The sequence below is a fragment of the Brachyistius frenatus genome, unplaced genomic scaffold (genome assembly GCF_029030835.1).
Source record: "Brachyistius frenatus isolate BFR_SWC_R1_liver_20210118 unplaced genomic scaffold, ASM2903083v1 Contig_3, whole genome shotgun sequence".
In the NCBI taxonomy this organism is placed as follows: Eukaryota; Metazoa; Chordata; class Actinopteri; family Embiotocidae; genus Brachyistius; species Brachyistius frenatus.
In genome coordinates, this window is record NW_027210602.1 from 6,725,360 (window position 1) to 6,748,154 (window position 22,795).

Consider the following 22,795-nt stretch of genomic DNA (forward strand, 5'->3'; position numbering starts at 1 on the left):
AATGAAGGGCATTTTCCATTATGTGAAGATGCTTTGGTTGTTAAAAGGCAAACATGACAAAACAAGAAACATACACATTAAAAAAAAAAACCTGCATGATAACACCACTAAAGAGTGATGCCATTACCCTTGTCAATCCAAATACTGTAGCATAAAGGTTGCCTTTAAAATTTGTTTGAGTCAACAGTTAAAAACAAAACCGCAAACTGTGCCTGCTGATGGAGTACAATGGTGGCGTCCATCTGAAGCTGAATGGATAGGGAGCAAATGAACTGAAATGCCATTCCTTTCCTAAAATAAAACTGGACAGACAGGCGGGCAGGCAACAGGTGGACACAAAGGCTGCATCCTGGATTCTGCGTATCTGTGTGTGGCTGTGTGTTTGCATGTGTGTGTCAAAATGTTACCGAAAATACATGTTAATTCGTGAGCTGGAATATGTCTGCGTGTATATCTGTAAAAATGTACAACATGTGCAGATGTTCCGTGTGTTATATGCTAAACAGGGACTGTGAATGTGGTTTGCATGTATTTGACTGCGTATTAATGATTGAAGGGAGTACGGATGCACATGCACTAGAGTGTGTGTTATTGTACATTAATGATGTTCAACTCGTAAACCACTCTGACACACAAAATTCTCTCATGACAACTTATCTTGTCTTCTTTTGATGGACAGATGTGACTTCTCTCTGCTGCTTTAAAAGACTGTTTGTCCCTTTCTCATCCTGTGTTGTTTATTTGTATTTGTAGATTAAAAACAAATGGATTTGTAATGTATATTTATGAAGAAAAATACAATAAAGAAATGGATGCTGTGTTTTAATTAATTAAAATGTTTCATGTATAACTTCACTGAAGTAATGTGACTAATACCAACTGACCAAATAGCAGAATCTTGAACGCAGCTTCTTTGATGAGTAAACGGTAGACTGTCACTGTTGTTGACCTGTGAATGCAGAGATAGCTCTGCAGCACTGGAGCCTTCGGAGCTTAGAGCACAGCTACAAAACCTGAGTGACTGTGCACGAGGACGACAAGCAGCTGCCACTGCCTATCACAAAGTTAAAACACACACACACACACACACACACACACACACACACACACACACACACACACACACACACACACACACACACACACACACACACACACACACACACACACACACACACACACACACACACACACACACACACACACACATATACACACACAGTGACTGAGTTGTTCCTGTCGAGCACAGAGCTCATGGCTTTCCCTAGCTGATACACGCAGATGCACACAAGAAACAAACACAGAGTGAACCAACAAGATCCTCTCCTTTCCTGATATGGGAATCTAACCACCATTATTCTGCAACTGTCTAAAAGTTTTAGTCCACACGGATCATTCTAGAGGCAGGATGAAGGTTGAGGAACACAAACTGGTCTTTCTGCTGGTTTTGGTCACCTCAAGTTACGGCATACAGAGAGGTAAGTGAGACTTCCATACCAGAGATCTTATAAGAGTGTGTTTTCGTTAACACTCAGGTACTGGGCAGATAAAACAGTATGAATTGAAGTGTATTATTGTGTATAAAAGCTGTGTTGTGCTTTGCAAGTTATGATAATACGTCTAACTATCATATAATATAAACAACAACAAAAAACAAGAACAAAAAGAACAAGAATGGGCATTTTAAGAAATCGCCGATTGTGTGATCTTCCCTCTGACTGTGTGCACATGTATGATGAGCAGTAGGCCAAAGATCAGAACAGTTAATAATGAATAGATAAAAAAAAGAAGAGAGAAATACTGGTATTTCTCTCTTCTTCTTCTTTTTTAATTTTTTTTTTACTATTATTAACTAATTATTCCCTAATTATTCCCTATATTCTGACATCTGTGTTTTATAATCTGTCTTTCTGAAAGAGAATGCAGCTTCAGTTTTCTCCACATAGTGTGATCACCTGTTTCCCCCGGCGCATCCTGCAGGGAAAAGGAGAAGGTGTTTATAGGCCAACGTAGTGTAAATCTGTCTAAATCTATATCCTTCCTACACTTTGAACATATCCTGTCTGCAGCACGTGGTCGAGGTGGTTGTCAACCAGCTGTATCTCTCTTTCTGATATGTCACATTTCAATATGCTGGGGACACCTCCTCCACGGCCGTATACTGGGAGCAAACAGGGAACCAGTTGTTGGAACCAATAAGTTTAGCTGTGGCTTCAGGATCAGGACACGTCAGATGGGTACACATATCAAATGCTGGCGCAAGTTTACAGTGGCATACGTGGGCATGCACAGCCAACCATAAAGAAACTTGTTTCAGAAGTACAGACATGCTGCAGATTGGCTTAGAGAAACAAGCAGTGCAGATGCTGGCACACTCTGCCTGGGTGGGGACTGACATGGTGTGGGGCTTGGCTTGCCAGACAACCTGTTCCTTGCAAAGTATGGCAGAGATTAGAAGGTTGAAATGAATGTGGACAGCATCTTTCTTCCTATTACAAATCAGCTACTTGCATTGTTTTGCAAATATGGAAAAAGTTGAAGATGTTATGGAACTTCAAGACCATAGACTGTATAAGTGGATGTAGCATCCTGGCGTGAAAAGAAAAGCAAATGTGGAACTGCCTTAGCCTGCAATACCCCCGGTGGCCACTAGGTGTTGGCTCCGAAAAGCCTTTTCCTCCATAGACTCCCGTTCAATTTCTCTTATGAAACACAGTCTATAATTTTTTTCCACAAGTCAGCATGGTGTCATTTGGTTAATTATGTCTGATCAGTGTTCTGAAGGTCATCTGAAAATAAATCCTTCGGTCTCAAAGAGTTTGTTTAGGGTTCAGTCCGATTTAGGTGGGTGGGGGTAGTGTCCTCTGGTTCGCAGCCAGATTCATTCAGATCCATCCTCCCCAGCTTGTCCAAAAATGGTCATTTCTGGCTCTAAAAACACAAGATGGCAACGGCAAAAACGTTGAATTTGAGGCTTCAAACTGACAGTTCACAAACCAGTGGTTGTCATTGGTTTCCATGGCTATCACTTCCATCATACAAAGAGAAATCTATTTTCATCTTGTACATTTCTATACCAGCACCAGCCTCTGTATGTTAGGGCAAAAGTACTGCTTTGAATACCATTTATCTTGCTGGAATTGAAAGTGGAAACTGCTGTCAACATTTTTTTTTTTTTATGGTAAACTGCAGGTTAAACAGGTCCAGGATCTATATTTTATACTTTACACACAAACATGAGACTTAAATCTTTCTTTCCATCTCATTCTAAAAAAGAAAGCAAAGAAGTGTACTTCCTCAATATTGAACTAGTCCTTCAAATCTACTAGATTTTCTTTGAACATTTGTTTAATGAAGTGAAATGATAAGTGGCTGAACATGAGCAAGGTTAGGCTTTTGTAGGATAAAGGTTATTCATCCGTGATTTGATTGAGTTTGGCTCAACCGCAGTTTAACAAGCTGTGACTGTAAATGAATGCTTAGCAACTCCGGATTAGGGTCAGGGTGCTTTAACAAGTGACGACTGCTGTAAGGATGTGTTATTATATGATTGCTGTTGACTCTTTGTTCTGGCTTTGAGGCGTGGGTCAGTTGAGCAAGGCAGAGAGGGACGGAGCAAAAAGACAGACTATCATGCGTCAAGCTGGGGGAGTTGGCTTTATTTGTCTGTGTTTGATTTAATTTGGAATAATGAGTGTGAGCAAATTTTTTATTATGTTTCCCGAACATTATTAACGCGTCCCCTAGTGTCTCTAGAAGGGCTGTTTGGGTAACAGTGGTCTTGTGAATGAGACTTTTAAGTTTCAAGCTGTGTCTGTCAACTGTTGACAGCATGAGCAAAAACAATATTACAGCGTGGTGACCATTTACAATTATTATTTTCTTTAAAAAGAACTATTTATTTTAGAGTTACCCATGTAATTAATCAACTACGATGCGTGCCAGTAATTATTGTGAGCTATTCTCTGGCAGGATGAATCATGATGGCACTAAAGGCTGCATGATACTGTAGGGTGAAGAGGGTGTTTAATGTTCAGTATGTCTATGCGAACTAGACCAGTATAAACAGCATACGACTCCTTTGCAGACATCTGATCCACAGACATGCCACGAGAACAATATTTTTATGTTTACTTCTGGTTTGACCAAAATGAAAGTCAAAAGCTGGTTTCTGGTTTGCATGATAGCGCCACAGCCTGAGTGTGTGTGTGAAATAGAAATAGAGCACGAACGAGAGAATACTGTTTACAATTGAACTATGAAAGTATGGGAAAAACCTTGAGGACAAACTGCAAATTGAAGCAAACACTAAAGGAACCAAAGGTTAGAAGTTACAGGCTCTAAAAAAAAACCAACAACACTTTTATGGGAAAGAAATTGAGCTTGGAAAGATTGGCAGTGACTCAATGGATACTGGAGGAGATACATTGATAAGTTGGAAAATAAATAAAAAATATAACAACAAAACATGGAATCTATGGCAGTTGGCAACAAAAAAGAAGCAAAGAATTGCAGACTGACAAAGCCTGATGGGTGGGAGACAAAACTGAACACAAGACCGGACACAGCAAAGAAAACAACAGACTGACACTGAAATGAGGAGGAGGAGGAGGCAGAGCAGAGTGCTGATGAGGTAACAAGGCACAGGTGAGTGCAAAAACCAAACAGGCGGGAAAAACACAAATACAGGAAGTAAGACAAGACAGACACGTCAAGAAAGTGGTTTTCAAAACAAAACAGGAAACACAAAACTGAAATGACATGACAACAGAGAAGGGCTTATCCCAGTCAATTAATTATCACGCCATAGCATGTAGCTTAATACCCCCATGAGTCCACTAGAGGACACCATGTCAGTGTCACGTTTTGCCTTGGGCAAGAAAAGTACACACATTTCCTACCAGGGACAAAGAAGGAGGTAATGTGTCCTGCTCAGGGATGGTTCGGTGGATCAAACCCAATATTTTACCTCAAAGACCAGGGTTTGAGTTCATGAGAAAGTTGCATGGATTTCTACACGTCATGTATGTAACTTTCTTTATGTAAAATTGCATATTATAATACAAACCATGATCTTTTCCTGACTCTCACTAAAACTATATGTGGTTTTTGGTGGCTAAAGCTAAGGCAGCTTATTTTTCACGCCTAAGTGAGGCAAAACATGACACTGACACAGTCTTTTCTAGTGGACTGATGGGTGTATTACATGCTTTGGAGTGATCCTGCGTTGCTTATTCATAGAAAACTAGGTAACTATCTTCCTAGGTAACTATGACTATGGCTGTACTTGGTCATGAACATTTGCTTGTTAGCTATAATACCTGTGGACAGACATTTAAAGACCCACACACACACACACTGGTAAAAAGCTGCAAACCAGCAGCAAAGAGTAGTTTTTTGCTCCATTTGACACATCAGCATCAGCTTCATATCATTCTGGAGGGGACACACACCAACACTAAAATAAGGAAAGTGAGTGATAATGAAAGACTGTTGATTTGGATTATAGGTTTGTGTAATACATTGAGTAAAGGCCAGATGGAACCACTGGAAGTGGCCAACTCTGAAGGCCTGAACAGCTCTGTGTCACCTCTGGTGTCCAAACAACACGGAGGGACCTTTTCAAAACAATAACCTTTGACAAGTTCAAATCTGGCGAGGCACTCGTTTGCTCTAAGTAGTGAATCATGTGGCTTCAGTCGTCAGATGTTACCCATCTGTTCAGACATAATATTGGCAGTAGAAAAGATATTGAGAAAAGAAACACACATTCTGCAAACCCACTCCAGAGTTGGGTCTGTACTGTCACGTAGTGCAAATATGAACCAACACAAGGCTTTTCCTTTGAAAGTTTTTTTAAGAGGAAGTACTTCCTGACCTTTGGTGGAATCTGTAAGCAATGACAGTGATGACATCAGTAAAAATGTGTGGTGAAACTTGCCCACAATAAAATGAAGGATTCAGGGATCACCACAGTTATTAGGATCCATCCTCTGGGGACCATAAATGTCTATACAAAATCCATACAATAGTGGATAGTGTGGACTGCTAAAAATAAGAATGCACCTCAACTATTATAAAGTAGGTAGGAGGGACATATTTTCACCTTACTTTGACCTTGGCTAAAATTAAATACCAGTTTAAAACCGACCTCATGTCAGGGCTTCCGTGTGATTTATAGGAGCTTTTTTGTTTGTTTGCCATTCATAAGTGAAACAGCAGCAGTGACCTGACGTTGAGGGTGGGAATGCGGCTGCATTTTTCCAGCTATGTTATTGTGAAATCTTTGTTTCACAAGAGACAAAACAAGCACAATGTCCTTTAAACCTTAATCCTTCCCTTTTTCTCTGCTTTCTTTTCCTTCTTCTCTTCCCTCCCCCCTCCTCTGTTGTCTTCTTTTCTTCTCTCCTGTTTTCTATTTTGCCTCGTTCTTCTCCTCAGTTCATACAAAGTTTAAAGCAACCCTGATGCCTCTGATCTGAATCCACATATAAACAGCTGCTCCATCACCCACTAATATCTTCTTCTATCCCTTCATCATTTCAACGTGTCTTTTCATCGTTTTTATTTCCCTCTTTCTTTTTCTACTTCTAAATGTATTCAAAGCTGTTTTCCCATTCGCCCTGGCTCTCTAGCTTGAAATCCATCCCTCTTCTAATTTTTTCTACAACTCCCTTCCATGATTAAAGCTGACTACATACAGTAGGTGAAGTACATATTGATCCCATCTTTACTCAGGATTTGTTTATGTCACAAAAAAACAGAACTGCTGGTTCTAAACATTTGCATATTCAGTATACACAGAACTGGTAATTTATCCACTTTCCTTTTAACAAAGACCATCTGTTGAAAGGAGATAGTGGTGAACAGTGCGTGCTCTAGGGAATGAGGCCGTAATTGAACCTTGAATTAAAACTCTGTCCTTGTTTGAACTTCTGCTAGAATAAAAACAAAGCCATACTCTAAAGCAATCCTCAAAACTTCAGCTAAAGTTTGACTTGTATACCTGTCTTTCCTTCTACGTCAACATTTCTTCCCTCTAATCCTCACAAACCTGCCAAATCCCAAATGTTTCATGTAATTGTGCCAGTAAACAAACTTCTTTTTCTCTCGTCACCTCAAGGTTTGTATTTCTCTGCTCTACTGAGGTCAAAACTGTGAGGAAGCTCAAAACCTTTGATCTGGTTGTATTAGTCAGCAGTCTAAGCTGGATTGACCGAAACAGATGACTAAATTTAAAGTTGGAATGCCAGGAATGTCAAATAATTTGGCTACAAGTAGTTAGCTCAATGGCACATTCTTTGCCAATGCATGAAAAGCTAGACAAACCTGAACCTCATGGTTGTATGTCTCCACTAATCTGTCATTCATATCTGTCCATACTCATAGTATAGCGTGACTATGAAGGAATTTGGCCAGTAAAACTGATTCTGATGGATCACAAAGTTGTAACCATGACAGAAGTGGATGCTTCACACTCATCTTGGACAAAGGATCAAAGGACTCACCACAGTTTCAAGGTGTACGCCCAAAATTTGTGTCACTAATCTAGTATCTGACCATATACATGTATGTCTCCTCTTCTGTTCCTCAGTTATGGCGTTGAATAATTGCCAGGAAAGTTACATTTCATCAAGATTTCACAGTGCAATTGACCTTTAACCTTCAGATATGCAATGTCAACAAATTTGCGTTAAATGTTGTCATATTAGTCTATAAATTCTGGAGTAATTGTCAGAAACATGTTTTTGCTGCCACAGTAACCTTTGACCCCCAAAATGTTATCAGTTCATCCTTAAGTCCAAATGGATGTTTTTGTCAGATGACATGCAATTGTTTAAAGGCATTCCTGAGACATTGCATCAACAAGAACTGTGACCTTTCGACCTCTAAAATTAAACAACCCGAAAACACAATGCCTTCAGCCACGGCTGTTTCTGACATGGAGGCATAAAAAGCATGAGGGCCATGAGTTTTGGTGGGGGAAAAAAAAGTCCTACTAAAAAAAAAACATGATCGTCTTGTTGGATTTCACTCCTGTCTGATTTTTCTCCACAAACTATAATGGATTTCTTGCTTTGTAATAAAATTCTTCATGTTGTCTTTGCCTATTTGTTATTTAGCGCCTCGTATTATCACATTATTAGAGACAGTGGATGTACTACTGGATCACAATGCCACCTTCATCTGTGAGGTGGAGTCACGTCCCCCAGCTGACATCTCCTGGACCAAGAACAACCAGCCGATTATGTAGGTTTACAACTAAAACCTTTGTCAACTACTACCGAAACTCTGTTAGAGTCTACTTTTGCAATTTTGTTAAGAAATATATACATTTATTTAAAAAAATTTTTATTATGCCTTCTGCGGTGGAAGAGTATTGCTGACCCGCCAGAAAAAGCAAGTGCAAAAGATTAAATAACCATTAGCTTCTAGCACATTAGAGCCTACAGTTAGGTTAAAAAAAATAAATCTGTCAATGTATTTGCTCGACTTTATCTTCAATAAACTAACTCTATCCATTTACACAAATACTTGAACATCTGGCAGGTAATTGCGACGGTACCGTCAAAATAATTTGGTAAAATGTCAGTACTATTAGCTGCTCATTGGGGCCCTCACAGTGCTCATCATCAGACTCCCCGTTGCTTCTTTGCCCCTCCTTCTTGTCCCACTAGGTACTATGACACCCGGTACCTGACCAAGGAGCAGGGTCAGATGCTAATCATCCCCCATGTAAGAGAGTCAGACAATGGAGAGTACTGCTGTCTCGCTACTAATGGCATTGGAGAGCCTGCCAAGAGCTGTGGAGCACTTCAGCTAAAGATGAGTATGTCTGATTTCTTCCCAGAATGTAGGAGTCTTAGTCCAGATTTTTGAAAGAATAGTCAGATTGTACAGTTTTATTAAGAGCAACACTTTCCCATTCAGACTAAACCACTTTGTTGCATCTCTTGTCCGTCTGTCCTTCAGAGCCGCAGATCAAACGGCATCCCACCAATCTAACCCTTCTGATAGAGTCTAAAGCAGTGTTGCCTTGTGTTACCCTTGGCAACCCCAAACCAGATGTCACCTGGCTCAAGGATGATGAGCTTATCAAGGTACGTGCTTTTTACGTCCACAAAAGAAAACAGCGGAAGAACAAGGACAAAAGGGCAAAAGGGGAATAACCCTTCACCCAAATTATATATCTTCCAGCTCAGTGACCGTGTGACCATTCTCGACTACGGTACATTGAAAATCCACAACATACAGAAGGAGGATGCAGGGCACTATCGATGTGTTGCCAGGAATAGCTTTGGTTTGGCCTTTTCAAAGCCTGTCACCATAGAGGTACAGGGTATGTATTTAATGTATTTCACTTTCCATCCCTGAATGTGCTAAAAGAACTGTAGTACCAGTTGTAGTGTAACTATTTGTGTTTCAATAGTCTCTACCATTGTGTCAGTATGTGGTTTGTGTACGTTTCCAGCTCCAGCACGAATCCTTCGGGTTCCAAAGGAGAAGAGAGTAGCGTATGGCAGCCAGATTTCCCTGGACTGTAACGCCACAGGAAATCCCATCCCCACCATCACCTGGCTGGAAAATGGAAACACTGTGAGTCTTCAGGTTGAGTGTGTCTTTGTGGTCAAAATTAGTTTTGAAAAGGTCTACTAGTGATGCTGATATTTTTCTGTTGAACCCATTGTGTATCTCCACCGAATTTTGCAAACAAATGCGAAATAATGTCATTGTTTATGTTAATACGAGTTCCACCCTCATCCATCCATCTGTCCATTTACGGACAGTTCCTGGTCTACTTGGCGGTCCGTAAAATATTTTGATCTCCAGGTAATATTCTTATCTCCTTGACAGTGGTTGAGTTTGGCCTCCATCGACACAGCCAACATAAGAGAAATTTTAGCACGTAGCTGAAATTGTGACACATTGTCCGCTGCAGAGCCTTACATAATGGGAAAGCAGGGACAATAATAGAGTAGCTGCTCAGGAAAACCATCAGGCAATACAGTGATGAATCACACGATAATCAGATTAACTTTCATGTATTAATCTTCAAACCAAAATTACTGCATGGTGAAGTCATCTAAAAATATCTGTACAAGCTAATATATCTAAAAGAACTTACAACTAGTTGGCAAGTAGTCAATGAATGCAACTCACACATTGTCTTTGCCCACTTTTCCAACAAGTTACCGGCTTGCTGACTTCAAATAAAGCAACACATCAAATATGTTACATTTGTTTGATTATGTACATGACTTACATTAAGTCGAGACTGACTTTTGCTTTTACATGGACACAAACAGCAGCCTCGTAGTTGAAAGTTTTGTTTTTGATCCATCCAACCACCCCCCAACATCCTGCCCATGCGGACTTTTTCGCTCTTTGTCAAGCGGCAACCAACAGTGACATCACTCATTCGCCACACCCACAGCTGTTCGGAAGCCTCGAGTTCAGTATTTCACCTGTCGCTATCTTGCTGTTTCGGAGCCAGAAGTGACCATATTTGGACAAGCTGGGGACGAGCGAGCGATGGATCTGACTCAATCTGATTGGGAGACCGACGACACTAGGCCCCCGCTCACCTATAGTGACTGACCACAGGCCGGTCAATTAAAGAGATATGCCCCCCATACATACCGCTTTTTGAGGCCTAATATCTAGATAACGGTGGAATTATTTACAGATGAACCCCCAGGAAAATAATTAGCAGCATCAACTTTAGCAAACAACACCATAATGATTTGTGGGAAAAAAAAATATTGACTTCGTATTTCATGAGAAAAGCTGAATGGAAGTCTACGGAGCCAGAGCGTCTACGGAGCTAGAGCGTTTTCGGAGCCAACCTCTAGGAGCCCTCGGTGGTATTGCAGTTTAAAGAACTTCCACATGGCCTAATTTTTCAGGCCCAGAAGATACGTCCACTTTTATATACAGTCTGCTCTCTTAATCCATTCTAACCTTACATGCCTCTTCGAAACGGGTCCTCCAAAAAACTGATTCCAAAGAGAATCTTGTGCACATCTTTGAGATACCAGCGAGCTTTGAAAAACAGCTGCATTTGACGTGCTGGGAAGGAGATCATGCTGGATGAAGACATAACTGTGTGCATGCAGTGGCCTCTGGAAACAAATCCATTACTTTTTCACCAGTTCTCCAGTGGACCACTCTTGTTTTGTGAGACATACAGTCCCTGCATTGCTAATGCAACTGCACATTCAAAATATCTTTACAGTGTCTCTATGTCGCATTTATTTTGGTCTACAGAAGCAGCATGTTCCCTTTTGTAAGTGGTTTTAACTAAATGTTGTCAAAAAGCTTGTCAACGTGCAGCTATGAAGGACATGATTGGTGTTAGTGATGTATTCTCCATTTGTTGTCCATGTGCCTTCATCAACAAGACAAAGTCATGAAATAGAATGACCAAGGGCAAATTTTTAAAACTGGACACTACTTAAGAACATAAATCCAGTATGCTATAATGCACACACAAGAAATTACCCACTTATCCCTTGCTGTCTCTGTCTCTCTGTCTGTCTGTCTCCCCCCCCACACACACACATACACACACACACACACACACACACACACACACACACACACACACACACACACACACACACACACACACACACACACACACACACACACACACACACACACACACACACACACACAAACACACACCAGTTAATGTGCCTAAAGATTGGCTGTGGGATCAGCGATATAAACAGCAACAGGAATTTTCATTATGGTGACAGAAGATTGAAGAGATTGCCTTGCATTTAGCTAATAATACACGTTGTTATTGGCTTTAATTGGATTGTTTTTTTTTTAAGTTAGGGAGTGGTATGATGATGCTGTCAAAGAAAAAACACATAGGACCAACATTCCTTTGGAACTAAGGTGTTGAATGTTTTTTGGAACCTAAAAAAATACCTCAATTAAAACACATTTGAAGTAATGGACACTGGATTATATGCACTACTACCTTAAGAATGTTAAGCAGGTCATTTTTTCAATAAGGCAGCAGACTTTTTTTTTTTTTAATGCATGCTGTTGTGGTCGGCGCACACCACATAATGTCTGGGTATTAAATAGTTTTGGGTGCTAGCTACAATGTGATTACAGGCCCGTAATGCTTGTAAATGCTATGTGTGTGTGTGTGCGTGTGCTGATTAAAATGACTGTGGGAGCTGCTTTTCTGGCAGCTTGTTGAGGTCATTAATTTTAGAGAGGCCGGACTAAAAACAGGCGGTGTCAGACACAGCGTCAAATATAGACATAGTCGCATATCACCACCTCGACAGACTCACTCACACACATTACACACCCGCACATATATCATTTATATATTTGCAAGTGTGAATCCACGAACCAAAAACAACAAACACATTTTATCTGGCTACATTTACATTGTGTGAATCCTGGAAAATTCACAAATCTTTAAGTGATTACGAGGAGTTATATCCATGGCAGACAAGTACTGTATGCATGTAAGTGAACATAAAGAAACCAATATTGTGACTGTACATGTTTTATCCATGGAGGCACCGTTTTGATAGCCTGGTTCTGTCAGACCTGCTCACATCTTCAGTTTTCTTCACTGTGATTATAACCTGGACTGAAGTTCGGGCCAATCGGTGACCAGTATCGGTGGTTACGTGTAATGAACTTGAGCATTTTTTTCTCTCAATGTAGTTGCACTGGTTTCAGAGTTTCAGCATATACTGATTGGTTAAAGCTGGTCCAATAGTTTCAGCTCTACATCCAGTACGATGCAATGACCGCAAACAATGCTTTGTGGAGCAGACAAAGATCCAAATATTCACACAGTGAATTTGGATCTGGAAACACACTATAAGGCAAAATAGTCGTAGAGATTTAAATATTTATCCATATTGGTATATTGACAAATGGTCTCATGACTGTGTGTAATGCAACTGGAGTTGCTGGTAGTGAAAGTCCAAAGAGACCCATCACCTAATCCTTCTCTATGCTTCAAGGGGGCATTTTAGCATCTTCTTCCTCTTCTAAGAAACAAACAGCACTAAACACAGCAGGCAGACAAAGCTAGCAACAACCAAAAGAATATTGCTTTAAGTGTAATTTGTCCTTGTTATAATGATACAAATGTGTTGTGCTTTCTATGTCGTTCATGTATTTATACATTTTTTTTTTCCCAGATCTCAGGAGCATCAGTCGAAGAGACCTTGGTGGAAGAGGTGATACTTTCCGTTCTTAAAGTGACGGTGAATAAACCGGCTCTGTATACCTGCCTGGCCTCAAACAGACACAGTGCTGGAGCCAACACCGTCAAAGCAACCGCCAGAGTCACCGTCGCAGGTAAGTTTGGATTTACATTTCACACAACATAACCAAATGTTGCAAATATTCACAGTAACTTACTGCTGCATCAGAGAAAAGCTAAAAGCTACTTGCAGCTTTTGTCTGGGTGTGTGTTGTTATTGTTACTGCCACTACTGCCTTGTGTTGTGCAAGCTGTCAGTTATATTAGCTGTCCTTTGTGTGGCTTCAGCTGTTTGTTGCCTACCCCATTTGGCTGGTGCTCCGAACACACACACACACACACACACACACACACACACACACACACACACACACACACACACACACACACACACACACACACACACACACACACACACACACACACACACACACACACACACACACACACACACACACTGCCCTTCCACCTGGCTGAGTCTCCTCACACTTAGCTATGAGTTGAAGAGAAGAGCACCATGTTTTTTTTTTCTCTTCCTGCTAAGACTAATTTATATCTATCTGATCTGTCTCCACTCTTCTGCTCTCTCCTTCTGCTTGTGCTCATTCACCCGGTGTCCTCTGGATATTGCCACTTCCCCATAGAGTGGAGGTAAGAGAACTGGCCTGTGTCTTATTTCTATGAAGTGGTTTACAATTATTTAGTTTATCTGTTTTTTGTTATTTTTTTTTTTTTTTTTTTTTTACTGTACTGAGTTTATAAAAAATAGTTTTAGCCTACTTTAACCCATCTTGAGTCAGAAACATTTCACATTTGCCTGCAACTAGTTTTGTTTTATTTACTTGGGCACCATGTCTGCTGTCTGCTTCCTTTGGGTCTGCTGAATACAACATGCAGTTTGTCTCTGCCACTAAACTTTCAATGCCAAGAGGGAACCGGTCTCTAAATCACCAGTATGGTGTGAGTTGAATTTGTACCTTTCTGAACCTTAGCACAACGGCTGGTACCACATCTGGACTACGTAACTGCACAGTGAGAGATACTGCAGAGAGAGGGAGGGGATGAGAGACAGATAGAGGGGGAGGGAAGGAGGGATATAAAAGAAATGATTAAAAACGAAATATGTACGAGGCAGTGGATTGCAGGTCATAGACAGACACGGTTTTGATATTTCAAATGACCACATGCAGACCATAGAAACACAGCTATTTAGTAAGAAAAAGAGAAAACAAAGAAGGTGGGGTTGAAAGATTTACAGGTCACCTTTAAGTTTGATAGTTCGACTTGAACTCCGCTGTAGCACCAACCTCCCAGAGGCGACATCTGGACTTTGTAAGTGTTGCAATAGAGAGGCGGCAGGAAAGCTGGAGTGAGGGCTGTCAGAGAGAAATGCAGGCGGTCAGGAAGACTGAGAAATGTGGATCATATCCATGCATGAGTACTAACAGACACAAGAGCAGAAAAAAACAAGCCAGCAAACAGAGAAAAAAACAGGAATACAGAGAGTCTGGTACACACACGGGCAGGTTTATGCAAAGTACAGTAGACTAGAAGCAGCAAAGAAGTCCAACAGACAGGGTGTAATTTCATGTAAACCTTCCACAACCTGTTTCACGATCAACATCTGGATGATGTTACAGGAGATATTTCAGGTGAAAGACCATATCTTATTACTTCTTAAGTCAGCCAAAGCAGTAAAAACAGATTGCTACGGGGGTCCTGTAGCCAGTAACTATTTCTTAAAATCTTTCTTTCTTTCTTTTATACAAATACACAGTACAAGTAATGATACACAAAACTATGACTGGATAAAGCAAATAAGCCCATATTATATTATTATAGACAAAAGGCAGTGGGATAGGTAATTCCTTAAAATGGCCTGATTTTTGCTGCATTACTGAAAATATACACTATATATTTTGTTTGTGAAATTATATATTATTACGTCTAGAAGTCATTCCTTTTTCTGTCACCGAATTATATATCATAGTTTTATAATGGTATCCGACTACAAATCATACACCATCTCTCTCATTAAATTCCTCTCCCATTTATATTATCATTATCTAAATTAAAAGCTGCCCAATGAATGAATTCATACTAAATAGATTATGATAAATGGAAGCCCTCTTTAAAACCCTTTTACCGAGGATCAAATCTGGTAGGTATATGTGCTTGTGATAATATATGTTGTATCTCCCTCCCACAGACTTTATAAAGGCATTGCAGGCTACTGTAGTGCATATCGTGGAGACGTGTGCCGCACAGTCTTGCGCGATGATTCGCTGGTGTTTTTTAACTCCTCCCTCTCGGACCCCGAGGACATGCAGGAGTACCTGGTTCAGAGCTGGTGGGCGGCGCTAGAGGGACTCAGTGGGCTGTGTAGCCCTGCAGTACGCTCACTGCTGTGCCACTCCTCCTTCCCCGACTGCAACCCGTCAGGGCTAGGACCGGCACCTAAACCCGTCTGCAGGTAGCAAGGTTCTCTTTCTTCTATGAATGAAAGAAAGGAAGGGCTGATTACATGGATGAATGGATTTAATACATGATGAAAAACTAATGGAGTGGATACTTTCAGTCACAGTTTTTTTTTTGGAATGATTAAATGAATGAAACATCATCAGGTGTTTTGCTTCCTTTATGAAACAGAGAACACTGCCTGGCGGTGAAGGAGCTGTACTGCCATAAGGAGTGGTTGGTACTGGAGGGCAGTAGGTCAGTCCAATCGGGGTTCTTCAGCTCTGTCACTGGGCCTCACGCTCCCACTTCACTGCTGCCCAACTGTCAGGCTTTACCAAGTCTCCACACTGACCCCGATGCCTGCACATATGTCCCTTTTGTAGGTAAGAATTCGCTTACTGAGGGAATCTGGAGTGTTGTTCCACAGCACATATAATAATCCTGAATGAACCCTCAATACAAGTGGTTGTAAGTGAAGTACTCTAAGTGATCGAAATACTAAAGTATTTAAGTTCACACCAACTTTATACATTTTTTTGTTACCAGTTTTTATTCAAATTAGGTTGCCTGAATGTGTCCAATCTGATATTTGTGAAGTCTGTACTGCAGAAACAGTTTGAAAGCAGTTATGAGGAAGTAAACTGAGTGTATGTAAAAGAAAAGCAGAATTTGGCTTTGGTGCAGGTCTTCGTGACCGCTGAGGGCCAAATAAAGCTTGGACTGCCACACTGCAGGTCACTGAAACTGATGAGGTCATTAAGAGGGCTGAACTGAGCTGAGCCAAAACACACAGCTGCAAGTGTGCATGCGTGTATGATGGAAGGCATAATAGTTTGTATGTTTGCTCTGTAATATAATCTTAATTGTACTAAATTAACCTTCAATGCTGTTTTTTTTTTCTAAATTACTTAATAACTCTACTTCCTCCTAATATTAAAAAAAAAATCTACTCTTTTCTGCATTTCAGACATCAAGAAAGATCAAATTACAAGTAAGTAGGATGAGTGTATTTGTACCCAGAATGCATCTCTTGCAGTAATAAAGTCATATTTCATTATACAGCAACTTTTACAAATAACACCTTAATCCTACAGTAACTCCTTTTTGTTTGGTATCCACAGCAACATGTTACGATGACAGAGGTCGTTTCTACCAAGGCAGTGTGAATGTGACGAGGTCTGGGATACAGTGTCAGCCATGGAACCAGCAGGTACTGTGCACTGTGTGTGTGTGTGTGTGTGTGTGTGTGTGTGTGTGTGTGTGTGTGTGTGTGTGTGTGTGTGTGTGTGTGTGTGTGTGTGTGTGTGTGTGTGTGTGTAGGTCCCTAAAGTCACATAAGCACAAAGGTTTATGGTTAAGGGGAAATATACCAGTGCAGGTACCAAATAACAACATGTAATTATGACAGAGGGGAAATTGTGATTACTCAGCCCCAAACTGCATATAAATGTGGTTTATACGCAGCATGTGACAATCTGTGTCCAGATTACATGTTTCATTTCATACATACATTTTTCAAACCTTCTCCAAACTCCAAAATAAAAGATGTGATTTTTGGAACCCAATTTAGTGATGTACTGTACATGCACCTTTTGTTGGCACAATCCGAATTTGTTTAACAATTGCGGTGTAAACTACTTGTTATTAAAACAAAAGTCATTTCATAGCATATTTCAAATTAGGGTTCAAGTTTTCAGTGGCAGGTTAATTAATCTCCCTCACGTGACTGTGGCATGACACGGACATGTAAGATGGAAAAAATACACAGGATCAGCAGTTCAATACCCGTATTTATAGTCTGAGTTTCCTGCTGATTTAAATTGATAAAAAAAACTTGTACAGAACTTTTAATGTGGCTGTTCAGTTTTATATCAAATGTTCCTGACCTCTATTCAAAACAGAAAACACAAAAGTGCTTACAAGTGCACACACACACACACACACACACACACACACACACACACACACACACACACACACACACACACACACACACACACACACACACACACACACACACACACACACACACACACACACACACTCCCTGTGGCCTAAAAGCCCCTTTATGTTTTTATGGCTTTGCTCAGTGAGAGGGTCTGTTTGGGTGAACTGTTACTACTCTCCTGTGCAGGGTTGTGTGCTAGTGTTAGTGTGTGTGTGTGTGTGTGTGTGTGTGTGTGTGTGTGTGTGTGTGTGTGTGTGTGTGTGTGTGTGTGTGTGTGTGTGTGTGTGTGTGTGTGTGTGTGTGTGTGTGTGTGTGCCAGGTCAGCAGAGAGGGAGGGGCTCACCATGTCATATCCTGCCTCTGGAAGCAATTAGCTTTCACACGCATATGCTCCACAGGCTCCATCACCAAGACACAGAGACACACACACACACACACACACACACACACACACACACACTTGCATTTTACATTTGCTCTAATGAATTGCATTAGATGGCAGACGTTTTCTCATTGAGAAAACGCCTGCCATCTAATGCAATTCACAAATGTTGGTGCATTGTCTGTAGTTTTATTTCCACACAATGTTGGCTTAAAAGAGTGGATTTGTTTTCCTCTTCTTCACACACACACAAAACTATGTGCACACTGGATCACATAATGAAGAAAAATATGAATCCTACATTTAGCAGTCTCTGAAGTGCACAGGTAAACAAAAACATATAGGTTTGGTTTTGCACACATGCTGGTGTGTCTGTGTGCATGTATGTATAAGTATATGTGAAAATGTACTTATACAGTATACCTGTGTCAGTGTGAGATTCAGAATGTCACGTTTTGTTTGCAAAATTGTAAGTTTGTTTGAGTTTTTCAAAAGCACCATGGAAATTAACGATTTTTAAACATCATACCCTAGAGCAGTGTAATCAGTGACACAGCGGCCTGTTTTCAGCTCTGACTTGAAAAGAAAAGCACACCATGCATGAGCTATAGAGGACTGTAGAACTCAAAAACTTATCTGCAGTTTGCAAATGTCGGAAACAATATGCTGACCCAATATTTATTTTTGTGTGATGCTTGCAAATTGTATTTTCTAAACTTGCTCCTGATACTTAGAAAATACGCCCGAATTTGTGTATGTTATTTTGTGTATGCTATTTCATTGAGACAACATATAAAAGTAAAACAAAACAAAAAAAAAAACGTTTTTATTTTTTGAATATAAGACTCATGTCACTGCCTCTAACTGACTGTTTTGCTATCACTCTGCAGCATGCACAACAGCCCTGTCAAACTTGAAAATGTTCTCCATTTCAAAGTGCTAATGTACATGGAGCGCTAGTCACAGCAATTCCCCATATATGAAGAGTTTACCAAAAATACTTCATCAAAACAGTAAGAAAATGATTAAACATTGTTTTTGTCAGCTCTTAAATAAACTGCAAATGTTAACATATTCTGCTAACTAGCCTAATCTATAGTTGTAACCTAATTCAGCGTTACTTCTGGGATAACACATAATATTGTGAGGTTATAGGTTCTGTTAAAAAGGATTTCAAGTTACTGAGAAGATAGCGTGGCATCAGGATGTGAAAATGTAGGATGGATGTGCTGCTTCCAGTGTTGTGATGTGTTGTGCTGGCTGAACATAAGTAAAAGGTGGGCGGTTCAACACAATGTTGTTGTTGTTTTGATGATTATGCTTAAATTCCTGGGCAGCACCAAAGCTTTCATTTCCTCCGTGTAAGTATAATAAGCATCGTTGGGATAATGTTAATCTTATTGCACCATTTTGAATTTAAAAGGCTTATATGTTTTTTATTAGATAGATCCAGAAGGTGGGTGATGTGTGTTTCACAAAATGGCAAAAGAACATACAATATAAGGTTTCATTAATATTCTACTTTAACTCACAAAGGTCAAATTTCTTCTTTGTTCTCCTGGCAGTCTATAAATGTTAACTAGATTAGATTTGGGGTGAAAGTTAAAATAAGCGTGAAATCTAATTTGGTGGTGTTTTGAATGTATGTCTTCATCCATATATTTGAGGACATGAATGTTTTTAATTTGTTTCTACTCTTCATGGTAATAATAATATTATCCAATGGTGCAAACCAAATATAAGCATAACATAGCTCAAAGAAAAGAATAATGTAAATGTAAATAGAACAACATGTATATTGGGTGACATTGAATCTCTTAATTGTTTACATTAAGAAGCCATTGATTTACCCAATAATAATGATTGCATTAGGCAATTTTAATGTCATTTTCAGGGGTTAATTATTATAGATTAATGTAAAGTTGTCAGTATTGCAGTGTAGTCCGTTTACAGCTCTATCAAGTCTGTTTTCTTGTCATTTTTATTACTCCTGTTCCCATCATACTTTCTTGGAGAGAGCTTTTGAGCATGTGCACAGTATGTCATTATTAATACTAACGTAGGACAAAATCAATGTAAAGATTTAGAGTTTTATAGTTGCAAGCATGTTTCTGTTTGCTATTTTAAAATCACTCCCTTATATTTTCATTCCAATCCATGACGCTCTGTATCACTACTGATGGTAGGATGGTAGATTTAAAAAAATAATGCACAGAATAGCTTTCATCAACGTCCATTGCAAGGTCACAAGAGAAGTAGCAGCTCCTAAGGTTTTGCTCAGCCAGTGTCAGTGATCATAAAAACTTCAACTCAAGATCACTCACTGTTGCCTTAAGTTTCATATTATCTACATATTACAGAGAAAATGTTTTAACATTCAAGTGTTTTTTTTTAAATAATGGATATAAAATATCCTGAATATATACATTCTGTAGGAAATTAACTCAACACTCTAATGTTTCACTCACCATACGTTTACCCCCACAGTAATATCACATTTCTGTTCATGTATACTGTATACATAGATGTATAGTGTGAGTTCTGTCCCTTTTTGTGCTGAGTCATACCGAGAAGCACCGCAGTCAGACTTTGATTCTGTTTTATTGCAGAGATGTGGAAAACATTACTAACAAATTAAACATACAGTAAAACGCTCTGTCATTCTGATGATATGTTTAATGAGTCAGCCAAACAAAGGCTGCATTCAAGTAGGCCATAAAAATGTAATAACTGAATGGCCACCAATTACGACTTCAAAGAAGGCGTCACATTTAATTATACATTTCTCATTTTCAGTAGATGTGCAATTTGAGCCATTGCCTGGTATTATTAATGAGCTTAATATTCCGCCCACAATGAATTAATACATGATGGTTAATGTAGTAAGCAATGTTACCTCATGAAGCAGTTTGTTACATCATGTTGTTTAATGCAACCAGAAAAGCAACCATGTTGGTTTTTGCAAGTTTAATTTCTATCAAGCAATTGCTTGCGGTCATTAGATTGATTGTTCTCTCTCAGACAAAAAGGATACATGTATAAGATTGTATAATTTGTATAGAACTGTGGAACATCTGTAGGAAGAAGACTGGGATGGATAGTTGGGTGTATTTTAACAATGAAGACTTGCATTTCATTTTCTGCCAATAGTCGCGTAACTTGTCATTTTGCAACCCAGTATCACACCAAAGTGTGTAATACACCCGTCAGTCCATGAGAGGATACCGTGTCAGTGTCATGTTTTGCCCAAACAGCACCCAACGGTAATGTCACTCCTTGGTTTGTGAACTGCCGTCCTGAAGCCTTGAGTTTGAACCATTTTGGAGCCAGAAGTGACCATATTTGGACAAGCTGGGGAGAAGCGACGGCGGATTTGTCTCGTCTTGATGTGAAAAGTGCATATGATCGGGGCAAAGAATGAGGTCATGTGATGGAGGTCATGTGACAAAATAGGACAAACAGAGAATTGGGTTGAGCATAGTTAGATAGACCAAACTCTGGACTATTGCCCAGGACACCAGGGCTTGGGTCCATAAAAAAGTGGTGGATTTCTTTAAAGAAATCTTTTCCAAACATAAACCAAGTCATTTTCATACATAACCCTAACCAAGGCTTTGTTTTCCAAAACCTAACCTTGTGGTTTTTCATGTCTTGGCGAGGCAAAACGTGATTTTGACACAGCATACTGTAGTGGCCTGATGGGTGTATTACACACTTTGGTCTGATACAGAGTTGTATTTTGGTATGAAGACTTGTTGCTCTTAACATTCCTGACACCAGCGAAAAGTGAACCCTGTGTGCAGTTGGCTTGACACATTCTGTAATGAAACCAAACTTTTCAACTCATATCTTCATGTCCCTTGGGTTTGATTTGACCATTGATCTTTTTATAATTAAAAGCTTCTGACACCCCAGATGTTTAATATTTGAGTTGGCAGTCTAAATTGTAAGAGCAATCATGTAACCCCTATTGTCCCTCTCACAACAGAACTTTCTATGACCCCCAAGTTATTAAGCTGTAACCTTAATGTAGACCAAACACAGGACCTTGAGAAATGCACTGAATTATTTGGAAGGTCATCTTCATTTTTCATTTAAAAGTCAAAGGTTTCCTAAAAAAGTAAAAAAGTTGTCTTTAAAAATCAGCTTAAATCAACTCTTTTAGGATATCTGAAGAACAAAATGAAGACAGAAATTATCGATCAGACTTTACTGATCCCTCAAGCCAAGTCTGCTTCCTCTTTATCCCCTCCAGAGCATACGGCCAGCAGCAGAACAGATTACATAGAAACACATCTGGACACGCAGGCTGGGTACCAAGTGTATTGAACAAAACACTTAAGAAATTGGAAAGATGCAACAGTAAAGTACATGAAGTGAACCCATCCTTGCCAAAATGTTAAAACCATTGCTATAGATGGTTCTGTACAGCTTTTTTTTTTGTAACACTTTGTTGAGAAAAGGTCCTTTAATTTTTTATCTTTATGTTTTTCCTCCTCCTTATGTTTCATCCTGTAGCTTCCCCACCAGCACCGCCTCTCTGTGGATATCATTCCAGAGTTGAAAAACTCACACAACCATTGTAGGAACCCAGGAGGAATCAGTGACAAGCCCTGGTGTTACACCTCAAATCCTAACATACGCTGGGAGTACTGTACTGTGCCCCAGTGTGGGGAATCGGGCATAGCATCAGGTACTGCCTTCTGCTGTCTTTGGTCCCTTGTTCACTTGATCTAAAACTCTGGATTCTATG

The 22,795-nt window shown here is 39.8% G+C and overlaps 1 protein-coding gene across 1 annotated transcript in view; it reads left to right on the top strand.

Annotated features, from left to right (window-relative positions):
• Nucleotides 1–1,119: 1,119 nt before the first annotated feature.
• musk (muscle, skeletal, receptor tyrosine kinase) overlaps nt 1,120–22,795 on the top strand; it is a 31,376-nt gene continuing 9,700 nt past the window's right edge. The window contains exons 1-13 of the mRNA XM_069705052.1: nt 1,120–1,478; nt 8,124–8,250; nt 8,679–8,830; nt 8,974–9,101; nt 9,199–9,340; nt 9,473–9,597; nt 13,188–13,347; nt 13,897–13,903; nt 15,462–15,725; nt 15,902–16,095; nt 16,680–16,703; nt 16,834–16,922; nt 22,561–22,735. Of these exons, the coding sequence (XP_069561153.1) occupies nt 1,409–1,478; nt 8,124–8,250; nt 8,679–8,830; nt 8,974–9,101; nt 9,199–9,340; nt 9,473–9,597; nt 13,188–13,347; nt 13,897–13,903; nt 15,462–15,725; nt 15,902–16,095; nt 16,680–16,703; nt 16,834–16,922; nt 22,561–22,735 (1,657 nt within the window). The 5' untranslated portion in view covers nt 1,120–1,408. The remainder of the gene's footprint in view (nt 1,479–8,123; nt 8,251–8,678; nt 8,831–8,973; nt 9,102–9,198; nt 9,341–9,472; nt 9,598–13,187; nt 13,348–13,896; nt 13,904–15,461; nt 15,726–15,901; nt 16,096–16,679; nt 16,704–16,833; nt 16,923–22,560; nt 22,736–22,795) is intronic.